The 12589-nt window shown below is 31.5% G+C and overlaps 1 protein-coding gene across 6 annotated transcripts in view; it reads left to right on the top strand.

Moving 5' to 3' along the window:
• Positions 1-12589, top strand: part of LOC116426686 (uncharacterized) — a 59784-nt gene that overhangs the window by 22397 nt on the left and 24798 nt on the right. For 4 of the 6 annotated variants that reach the window (XM_076369986.1, XM_076369985.1, XM_076369983.1 and 1 more), the window contains exons 1-2: positions 7941-8157; positions 9497-10059. The exons of 1 other annotated variant lie outside the window; for it this stretch is intronic. In XM_076369986.1, the coding sequence (XP_076226101.1) occupies positions 9916-10059 (144 nt within the window). In that variant the 5' untranslated portion in view covers positions 7941-8157; positions 9497-9915. Of the gene's footprint in view, positions 1-7940; positions 8158-9477; positions 10060-12589 lie in introns of those variants that run through there. One more of the 6 variants, XM_076369984.1, reaches the window with a different exon arrangement.

Genomic DNA, 12589 nt, shown 5'->3' with positions numbered 1-12589 from the left:
TGTGTTCCATTTTACTCGATGACGTATTAAAGCTCGCGGCCTCGGTTGCGTTCTAGAACTTGTGCTCCGCCATGTGGGTTTCGGTTTCAATGAAGAGTCGTGAAACTTTCTAAGAGCGCACCACTTTGCTCGCGTGCACGATAAGCGTAACCGGTAAAATTACTTTGCATCACTACACGCGCCATTACTGGGTATAAACTGGCGGACGTCGAGCTAAAAGCGTACCGAAGCTCCGTTAGAGACGTTCCTCCGATCGTCCGTTCCCTTATTTACGATAACGCATTGTGAAACTACGTCTGACCACGTTACAACACCCGGTGTACGTGTTTTCTGCGGGAACGCGGCCCCGTTTCGCGGTTCGATTGGTTTTATACGCACACCTAAATGCACACCTGAGCTTTTATCACGACGACCGTACCTACTTAGCCGCGTTCATGCTCGCTGACATTAGAACTTTGTCTGTTGTTCGGCGAGCGGTGAGATATCTCGAAAAAATTCGCTTTTTTGAATAAATAAAATACGTTTCTTCTTGGTATTTCTTTGGTAGATTCCTTGAAAACACTGATAAAGTATCAGAGAATGTTTGCAATTTTGAAATAATGAAATACTTAATTCAATATTTACTTCGTTCATCTACAATAATTTACTAATTAATTATTGATTGCCGATATCCATTTTATTCCGGAAATGATGAACGAGTTATAGAAAGCACACTTACAAATATGGTTGTAACTTTAAATATGGACTTTTTGGTTTGATTTTGTCTAAATGTCCATTTATAAAATAATGAAACGAAAAATCATTCAGAAGATTATTTAAAAGATTATTTGATTGGGGTTTAACGTAATTTATTATGTATTTAGATCATGCGAGGAATGTTCATAATTGCAAACAGAATTTTTGCAATTTCTTCTTATTCCGGTAAAATAATTCTAATTTCTGCTTCTAATTAATCTGCAAAATGCTTGGAATGACGAAGGATCTGATATTTCTCACGACCCGAAAAAGGAGCAGAAAATGCATCGTTAAAAAATATTTCTCTAGGTACTTTCACTAATTTACTTTGCATATAATTAATATTTCCTCCCGTGGTCGCAGAGGGTACACAACGGAATTTCCCGGAAACGACTCCGTCACGTGTTGCTGAAACGCTCCTCGGAATCACCGCACTAGTAACTTTATCGCGGCAGATATAATTAAGCAATGTCGCAAAGAGAGCGATTTGTACTTGTGACGCCATTTTTAACACAACATTCGTATTAACACTAGGTTCACGGACATTAAGTGATTTTGTAGTTTTACATTCTATTCTAATCTATTCTCTTGCTTTTCTTAAACAAGAATTACGAATGAGAAATGTTAATCAAGCAGAGTACACGAAATTCAATGCAAAGTAAATGTCACGTTAAGATTATTTATATGACAGTTATTCAATTGCATGGAAGTATTGTTACGTATAGAAGAATGCTTATTAAATAAATAAAGATAAATTCTTTTAAAAAAACACAAAGTTATATTATTACTTCAAATCTTGACGAGAATATCCATGCAAATATAAATTTATATGAATATATTTATATGACTGAATAGAAATAATAATTAATTTTCTTTAAATAAAGAACTGATTTTATCAGTTTATAAATAATACAAGTTTCCTTACATTTTATTATTTTCGACTACATGGAATTTTAAAATGAATATTTCAACTACAACTCATAACTATTAATATCTCACATGCGTATAAATAGTTAATAATAATAATATATAAATACAAAAAAAATATAAACAAAAGCAATGAACTAAGTTTAATATAATAGCATTTCATTAACTTTTTCTATTTGAAAATTAATATGCAAAAAACATTTCAATTTGAGTACTTTCGACGCTGACTGTAGATATTCCAGTTCACTCCTGTTGAATTATGGGAACGGTTTAACGAACTTCTATCGGGGCTCGTACAGCTCGGTGAAATGCTCGCCATCCTCTCTCTGTGTGTCACACGTTCAGTTTCGTGATCACGAATCGCAGTACACGCGTAGCTCGTCGCAGCGTTAACGGAACATTAATTAATCTCAATTCGGAATCACTCGATCGATTTGAGGAAGTACCGGTTTCGGATTTATCGCCCGGCTGCAGGCTAATCGAGAAACTCGAGAGCGATTTTAAACAATTTCTCGTTAAGTGGATTCTAGTTTTGTCAAAACGTTAATTAAAACGTGACGCGAACAGCGCTACAGTTTTATTCTGCAGCACGGCTTAACGGATTTCCTCAAGTTTCGAATGAATATACCCGTTCAATGAAAAATCTGAAATATCGAATTTTATCGAAAATATCAATAAAGGAGGGATGTGAATTAATTTTTATGCCTGCAGCGGGGCTGAGCACTTACCATGTAAAATATGCGTAGAACAAATAAAAAGAGTAAATAATTGGTCCAATGAAAAAATCTTGAATTGATTACGATGGGAATATTGAGTTGTGTAAGTAAATGTAATTTTTAATTGTTTTATCCGATTACTAAAAGATAATAATAATACTAATTCGTTTATTCTTTAAAACTAATCTTACAAAACGTGTGATTCTCGTTATCAGCCATATCACAATGTATATTTTTTTTGGACGTTTAACATATGTTTACAATTACATCACAATTTATACTTTCCAATCTATCAATATGCTTATAGTTACAAGACATTTTATTTTTCCTTTAGAAAACATTGGGCAATGTGATTTACGCCTTTTCAGAAGTACTTTTCATTGACTAACGAGAGGGCACTTCACTTGAGTCTCGTGAAAAAAGTGACGATCAAATAAGCCACGTAAATTTTCACTAATAAATCCTATTTACTGTAAAACCGTGTCTCAAAACAGTATTTCAATTGTAACCATACACGCGTCAAATCTGACAGAAAGTAATTAAGTGCTCGATAATATTTGCATGCTGCGATAGGAGGACTTGTTTCAGACGAAACGCTCTATGTAAAGAGTCGACCGCTTCCTAGTTTTACGACCTATATCATGTTCTGTTCAATATCGGCGAAATACCCTTTTTACTAGCGACTGCAATTCGCGGATGTAAAGGAAATTCGTTGCATTCGTCCCTGGTACGTAGAAATTCCAACTTTGTTAGTTGAGTGCAGAGTTCAAGGTTCCTCGAGAGCATCGCCGGTCGTGCGAGATGATTGGTTTTCGGTCTGTCGACCATCGTAACGACTCCGCTGAGCCTTGCCTCCTCGTGTGCCCGCGCGTGCACACGAATTTCTGCATTTTCGTTCCCGTGACCAAGAACAATGGGGTCGCGGCACTTGCCAATACGAAAACTTATTTTTTGAATTATACTCGGTCAACGAGTTGAATAATCGATAGGAACTCCAACGTATCGCGGAACCAACGGAAGCATTTAAATACGTTGGTACTACGTATAGCCTAATGAGTAGCTCGAGGATTCTACGCGCTTATAGAATTTCTGATCAGTTGAAACTCGATAAACTAATGGTTTTATCGAATTGAAATGCTCCGTCGCTTTAGAAAACAATTTATTACTTTGCAATACGTTTTACGAAGTTTAACACTAAAACTATCGAGCAGTTAAATTGACTTTTTGAAATTCTTCTATAGAAACTCCAAAACTGCATTTGTTGAGACTTCAATTGATTTATAATTCAGTTTGTAATTAATTATTATTGCATAATAAACTTGAACAAATTTATGATTTTATAGACATTACCCGAATTGATTAATGTTTACCAATATTTTTAAGTTGGTTCAAACGCAAACCTTTAAATATCTCAATGTATGAAGAAATGAACTTATACTACTTTTAAAAAAGTGTCTCACATAATTCTATTTAAAGAATACACGAATCTTCAAAAGATTTAGACAAACCATTAGATCTACATAAATATTCACATTATAATAACTAGTTAATAGCATGTATTTATGTAGGTACTTACATAGTCTTCCCTCTTAACGTTGCGTGACTCGGAACGTACAGTGAAACGCTTGGGAGTAGCGAGAACTATTCCATCTTTGCCCTAATTGCTTAGTGACTTACAGCTGTCTTGCGGCCGAAGACAAAGTGAGACAGTACCAAGTAATCGAAAGGGCACGATGTGAGCAGAAACATTTATGCGACTAGTCAAATGGACCTGTGGCGTAGTTTGCATCGTTCTATGGTTTACGAGACAAACTTGATGAAACGCGGCATTCGCCCCCCTCCCCCGTAAAGTCTCACTGAACGCATAAGAAAGAGAAAAAAGGCATAAATACGTTAATGACAGAATTAGACAAGTTATACTTCATAATCGTGTGGACAGTCAAACACTTCGTTTCGTTTTTTATGTTCTTTCTAAAAATTAGTCATCGCCATTACTATTTCTTGAACATCTGCTTAACCTTATATAAATAGGATCAGTGGAAATTGAAATGAAAAGTTAGAGGTCGCTAGAATAATAAATCATGAAGAAAGCATTGTAGACAATTTTAACACATTCGCATCAAGCAATTTTTGCTAAAACTTTCCTATAAAATGGGGTATTTTAATTATATACAAATATTTCAACATATATGTATCGAAACTGCGGTAATTATTTTTATAATTAATATATAATATAATATATATAATCTCTCTTAACACATCCGCATGGGGAAACGACAATTCTCGTTTTCCAACGATAACGTTTATTTTTTAAAAACAAGGATTCTCGTTTCCCGATGCAAATGTGTTAACAAGATTAAACTATGCCATCTTTTGAGTATGATTATTTATTTCATAAAGATCTCCATTTTATGTATTCTCTGTGGAATTCTGTTGTAATATTTTTACGCGAATACTATTTCACAGTTACTAGTAATGTAGTCCAAATTAAATTCACGGAAATTTAACAAAGCACGCAAACTATGCGGACGTTTTATGTAAATCCCATCTGAGGAACCTTGAACTTTGAATTTCAATGCAGCGAGAAGGGAAATTCTAAATAATCCGGCTTGCATCGAAACACACGACTGCCTTGAAATTTCCCGTGAACTCGGCCATGTGTTTTTTTTTAAATGGAAGGTACTTAAATTTACTGAAATGTAAACAATTTTATACACGCTGTACTCGCTTCAAAGTTCGTAACAGAAATATTTTGAAATTTTGTATAGGTACTTCCATTTGTAATTAAAAATGCGTGTAAGTTTGATGAAACTGACATTTTAATTAAAATAACTCAACTCACGATTTTTTGTGAGACACTTTTGCCTATCGAAATGATTATTTTCATCTCGATTATACTTTACCTCAAATTTTTACCTTAGTTTTAAAATGCGTGAAAAATTGAAAATCGGAAAAATATTTTTATTTCTTTACAGCGACAACGTGCATTTAATCTTATTTTAATTTCAACTTTTAATAATATGACTACTTTTATAATATGTTACATGAATATTACTATCGCAAACGAAATTATTAATTAAGTAAATTATATTTATTTAATTTTTGTTTTAAACCATTACTAATTCACTTATACCTATATCGTACAATTACAATTACTTAAATTACGTGATACACATTTTAAAAATGAAATTCAGTAAAGTTCGTGATTATAAATGAATATTATAAATTGTCGTGTAGTAAAATCAAATATTATAACTTTCCAAAAATTGTGAGCAATATTTATTATACTGTTTGGATTGCTTAAAACTTACCCAGACCGTTCGCTGGATATAATCGCGTTTAGGAAGGAATTCCAGCAAAGCTACACGTGAAGTCTCATGCCTCGAGCATTGCCAAATAATGTAGTTCAAGTCTTAAAATAAATTCTACTTTTGCTAGGAAAGCATTTAAGTTATAATGGTTGTATAGTTTTATATAGTTTCTATTGAAAAATGTAACAAAGTTCTTAGATAATATATAGTTTAATAAAAATATATTTTACTGACATTTTTTACATAATACTTACACTAATTGAAACTTCTGTTTACACTTTCATGAATATTTTAGTTTTCGTAAGTAATGAAATTACTTTTCAATTCAGCATTATATCAACATAAAGTGATTTAATTTTCCAATACTTTAGTTAATTAATTTATTCATTAGTGCACTCATTTCTTTGGTGATGTTCTTGTTTCTCTCAACTGTAATACACTTTCGATGTATCATGTTTCCATGAACATGGCTGCCATTTCCGGAGAACCTTGAGACGCTGTCCTTGAACTCTCGTGTCCCTCAAACTCTATAGAATTCATTTGTTTTATGGAAACGCTTTCTATAGGATAATCATCAAATATCAATCAATCACGCTTAGTGTTATCAATTATTATTATATCATTATATACTTATTAAAATATTATATAATTGTATTCTAATAATTTACACCATTTCATTTAAACAGAATATTAAAAACATTCCTATGCTCTGACTCTTTCGAATTTTAATACAGAATTTGGCGAAATTAGTTAATTGTATGTTGGTATGCACAATATTTATTTGTGTTTGTGCTAATCATTGCTTACTTATATTTATCAGTCGCAATAATGAAATCACTTTTACATGTAAAATAAATCAATCTGTCGAATCTGTAGATTATTAGCCAACCATTCCTTTTTATTAAAAAATATATATCACAATGAATTTATTTTCAACAGTATAAATACGTTTACCAAATTTCAATTCAAATGTAATTTCTAATCTCAACATTTTAACTTCTTTCTAACATCCAAAATATCAATTTTTATTTTATCCATTAATAGTTTACGTATGAAGATACGTAACGCGCATTACAATGCAACATCAGTCTTCTAAAATAGCGGATCAAGTAGATATCAATTGATGGAGGGCACGATAAATAAAGCGTTCTAAATGGACGTGACTTTCCCAACAAAATCATGTTCAGCTATAAACCATGAAGCAAACAAGCCGTATATCAGATTGACATCATAATCGATTACGGGTATGTCAGAATTCATAGTTCCTTCACGATATCATATCTGTGAAACATTCAACGTTTACAAGAGCAAAGTAAATGAAAAGACTGTAAATCATGCAGAGTTTGTAAAGTTCTATTGTAAACACGAATAAAGTGAAAGGAATAACATTTCAAGATTTATTTGCAAATAGGACATAAATTTTTATTTGAAAGTAATAGATTTGTCATCCTGAAGGATATATATTTTTTTTTAGTCGAATATATTTTTATTTTGTATTTGTTATTGAATTGGTGTAGTGCGTATATAAACAAGAAACAGTCATATTTGAAGATCCCAAGTAACAAACATCATAAACGAAAAATTTCTTTAACTTTTAATTTTCCTTCCTCCAATGTAAAATACTTGACTACTACTGTGTAAATAAAATAAATAAGATGTATTAAACTCAACTGTTAATCTAACGTTACAAAAAAATTATTTATTCTTTTTTCAGCCTTATCTTTATGTAATTTAAGATGATAGATGCCAGGATTAAAAAGTAATTATTGGGGAGAATTAATTAAACATAATATTAGGGATAAATAACCACCTCACGTGTAGATAGATTCAGACGATAAGAAATAGTGGCTCTGAAAGATCTTACGTTTAACATTTATCACAGAGAATTACATAATTATAACATTTATCACTGTATCATATACCATTCAACTTTATCTACCAATGTGATTAATATCACTTAGATTATCACTCTAAAATATCTAATTATAATTGATTAAATAATTGTAACTTGAATAAGTGCATGTTTCCGAGACTGTGAAAACTTAAATGCAAACAAAAGTAAGAAAGTATTCTGAAAATTCAAAAGTACCAGATGATACTTTTTCACGTATACCAACACAGTTTTCTTCACTCGATAGTCGCGAAATAAAATGGCCACGACTATCAACAACGTAAGGGTAGGAAAGTCGCACATGCGCGCGGATGAAACGAAAACAAACCAGGGTCGGTAACAACGCAGTTGTGATGGTAACACTCGGCACTGTCGCTGTTATATCTTTCTCGAGTGAGTTTGCAGTTCACCCTTGATTTCGCATTGTCAGAGAACTGTTATTGCCATCAATAAGCTATTCTCGATAAAGGAGCCCCAGGAAAACGTGGACTACGTGATTGCTTCAAAAACTAATACTAACAAGTTATCCCTTTCTAAATTCAGAAGATACCAAACGAAAAATGCACGTGAAATTAAAGTAATTACTGTTAAACTATTTATCTAATATTTTTTCTTTAATTTATCTTTGAGTTTCACTTTTAAAGTTGATTACGTTAAGCTTTCAACTTTCAATCTTATACATCGTCAACGAGTGTTTTCTACATGTTAAGTGGATAACGTATTTTCACCGTGTTTATGTTCGCATATATTTTATGATATTATATTGGTACTTTTCTTCTTTGGTTTAACTAAGGATGAAAGATGAAATAATTGCTTGTTGTTGAATTGAGTTGCTATTTTTATTTGTTGCTCTTTTCAATAGTTTTAAGGTGTTTTATGATTATCAATTTATATAATCCAAATACTTAACTACTATTAAAAAAATAGTACCTAATTTGTAATAGGATACAAGTACATTACATACTGTAATATATATGTTACTATAGATACTTACCTCCATTTTTGAGAATCATTAACAAGATTGCAATAAAAAATTTTCGCAAATTTAGCATTTATATTTTTCCAAGATTTAGATGTTATCAAATATTTATAGCGAAATATTGTTATTACTAAATATAAATAATTACATAACATGGGAAGCTTCAATAAAAACTTACAACATATTGTATTACGTCAATTTAATTTAAAATTACGTATTGATTATATAAACAAATTTCTTCTTTGAAAGCAATTAAATTGTTGGAACATATTTCTTTTGTTACAACTAATATCCCTATATAATGTAGTAAATATTAATGTATATATATAAATAAAATAAATCTACACTATTGATTGTAATTTCTAAAGGTTCCAGTTCTTATTCAATCTTTAAATAAATCCTGCACAGTAATTGCAATTTTTCTTTCTTATTCATTTCAAACGTAATACAATTGCTCTCTTTTACTTGTATCAATTACAATTTTCACTTATTATAAGTTACCTTTATTATCGGTAATTACTACTTTTCCATTTACTAGACTGCATTTCGAAGATTATAATACATAATAATATATATTTTATATCATTATGAATGAGATATTGTGTATGATTGTTATTTTAGCTGCTACCATATTGAGCTACTTTTTGTTATTTTACATGTACGAGTATTTATTAAAACTATATATACACTGGTAATCAACAAAATTCAGATTAATAAGTTTACGTATGTCCATTTTAAGAAAACAAAACTTTTGAAACTTTTTATGATAACAAAACAAAGAAATATATAAAATATATCAATAATTCTTTACTATCTTTAAAAAAAAAGCTTATCTCATCGTTCAAAAGATACTTTTTATTTTCATATTTTTAAACAATTTTTGTATGAAATTGTCTCGAAACATTTAAACTAAGGAAGCAAATGAACTAATGTACAGTGAACTTCAAGAGTAAAGCACCAACAATTTCTCCCACGAACTTTTACGGGACAAAGTGTATGAACTTTACATCAGCAAGGCCGAGTTCGATCGACAGATGTAATATCGCGTATTGCATTTCACGATTGCCGCTGTATACGTATCAAGCCACGAATGTAAACTTGCAATATCAATGAACTTTCTTTTTATCGTGAACGTGGAAAATGCGACAGTGTATTATTACGCGGATGAACAGTGGACATTGATATCAAAAGATATTTTTATCAATCCTCTTGTCATATCATCGAGGAATAGATTTTGTGAGGAAAACATGAAGAAAATAAAGAATTCTCATCTTGAGACGAAGAAAGGAGTGAAGAACGTGAAAAGGCAGGATTCGTGGCACATATCGACGAAATTGTAAAACGGGATGCTTAAAGATGAAACCAAAAGAAAGAAAAAAGCAGAACAAAAATGTGTGCATTCTGCCGAAGGAATTGGAAGCCCGTGGAGTTTCTATGGACATGGAGACTTCGTGGGCAGCTAAAGAAATAACGTCCTCGTACTCCGATCTGAATAACATGGTAATGTTTCTCGAACTGTATCTCTATGAACACTACTTATTTATGTTTCAGTATTTCTCGAACAATGATCTGCAGTTTACGAACAAGCTGTTAGTTTTCAAAGTGGATTGAGTCATATATTTTTAGTTATGAAATATTTGAAGGTTTGTGTTTTAATAGATTAAAAACTGGTTTCATACTATGTAACAAAATATTTCAGAAGATATTTAGTCATGAAAAATGAGAATTTATTAAGACTGTCTAATGTTGTGAGTAATTTATATGGGAATATTATTGTACTTTTGATGCTGGAAATTAGACTTGAAATATGACTTAGACCATTTTCACAATTAAGGGCACAGATATTGCAGAAAATAGTATAAATAGAAAAACAGACAAGGAGGAATTATTTCCTTATTTAAGAGAAAGTTAATAGCAATGGAATAAATTATAGAAGAAATGAACTGTAAATCTTAATGCTCAAAACAATTAAATTTAAATATCTGTTGCTTCAATGTTGATTGTTTCTTAAGAGTTTTGCATGAAATCATTTTATTCTATAGTCATTTGAATATCGTGGGAACTTCTTCAATTGCACTTCGATTTCAAGTCCACTTGATATATATTTTTTTGCTTGAATAAATGTATGCATTAAACACATTAAATAGCATTAAGTAATCACTGTTGATATAAAAGTATGAAAAAATTATTTCGTTTAGAACTTTCGTTTTACTTAAATGGAACGCGACGATTCGTGTAATATGCTTATGTATCACGTAATTCATATTTCACTTCAGTAGTAATTACTTTCATAATATTTATATAATGCTCGTACTCAGAAGTGTTAAGTTTGATGTATTATATTATTATTTCTTTTCTATAACTTTTTACAACGAGACAATTAGAGTATGCTAAAATATAAAGACCATATTGCGGTCAATGAGTGATTCTTATCATCTCATAATTGATATTTGCGAACCTAAGAATAATATTTCCTTGTCACATTGAACGATTAATGCCTTTTGGGACACATTAACATGTGAAATGTAAATATCTGCCGTTGTAAAATAATCATCACGATCCGATGAATTTTCAATATGTTAAAGATCATGGAACAAAATGAACTCAGGCACAGTTATCAGAAGGTTAATTATTCTCGGTACTACTGGTAAGACAATATTTGACAACATCGATCGTCACTAACTTTAAAAGACACACATACCTATTTACGCACTTATATACCTTACCGACGATGTACACGATAAGTATAATACTTTGACCTTTTAATTATAAAAGCATAACCATTAAAAAGACATTGTTGTCCATTAATTGATTGTCACAGATGTTTTATACGTTTTACATAAGCGTCGATTATTTAATGTGTAGCTGCGATAAATTGTTTCGACGATTAATAATTATTCAAACGAATGTATTTTATTTTGAAAACGTTGACTAGTAATTGTATGAATACACTGTACGAGATGTACCAAGTACAATTACTCACAAAAATATCATACTTGCCAACTATTTATATAATATATTTTGTACATTTTACGAATACAAAAGTTAGAATTATCAGACGTGATTCGCAATATCATAAACCTCGGTACATATGTTTTAAATTAGAATACATTGAATTAAAAAATTATGTACTATAAAAAATATTACTTAATTTACTATAAAAAAATGATTTAATTTAGTAAATTATACCGTGCCCATCTATAGATGCACGAATAATTTTGTAAATTATTAAATGTACAAATATTTTCTTTAAAATACAAACAAAAACACTGAGTGTCGCAACATTTCATCCCAATCTTTACAAAACATTCAATTATGGAATGATATATTACAAAAGACGTGACTTAATTTAATAAATTATATCATGCTTGTCTACACATAGGCGACTAATTTCGTGAATAACTGTATGTACGTATATTTTCTCCGAAGAACAAACAAAAACACGGAATGTCGCAACATCCCAAACGTTAATTCTCAAATTAACCCGAACGAAAGATTCTGGGTACGCGCGAAAATCTGTATTTGGTGTGGGAAGATCGAGACCAGCTGATCGCACTTGATCCGGGGATAGAAGACGCGACGGCGTTGCGGTTCTGACACACATGACCATGTATAGAGGAAGTCACATTCTCCCCTGTTCCTTTTGCTCTTCGACATGTCGAGTGTCGTTCACATGTCACTCGCATGGCTCTCATCGCAGTAAACCTCGCCTTTTCCGTGGCACGATATTCGCGGCAGCAGCCGATGTTTTCGAGACAACGAACCGGGATTCTGGCCTCGCCATTTTTTCCACCGGCCAAGCGAGATCATTCGTATTCCTCTCTCGTCCCATCATCGTTCAACGCTAGAACTACCGAATGACTCACAATTGCCTATTTCAGATCCTTCGTTTCACAATCACCTCCTGAAATAATAGTAATGTTTTCGTGGAGAATTATTTAATAAACTTACGTTATAGGGTAATAAATAGACTTTGACAGTTAATTACTTCGATGATAATAAATGTTTATGCTTGAAATAACCCAATATT

This window comes from Nomia melanderi, chromosome 8 (genome assembly GCF_051020985.1).
Source record: "Nomia melanderi isolate GNS246 chromosome 8, iyNomMela1, whole genome shotgun sequence".
NCBI classification, from domain to species: Eukaryota; Metazoa; Arthropoda; class Insecta; order Hymenoptera; family Halictidae; genus Nomia; species Nomia melanderi.
This window is presented reverse-complemented; position numbering and strand designations above follow the sequence as displayed.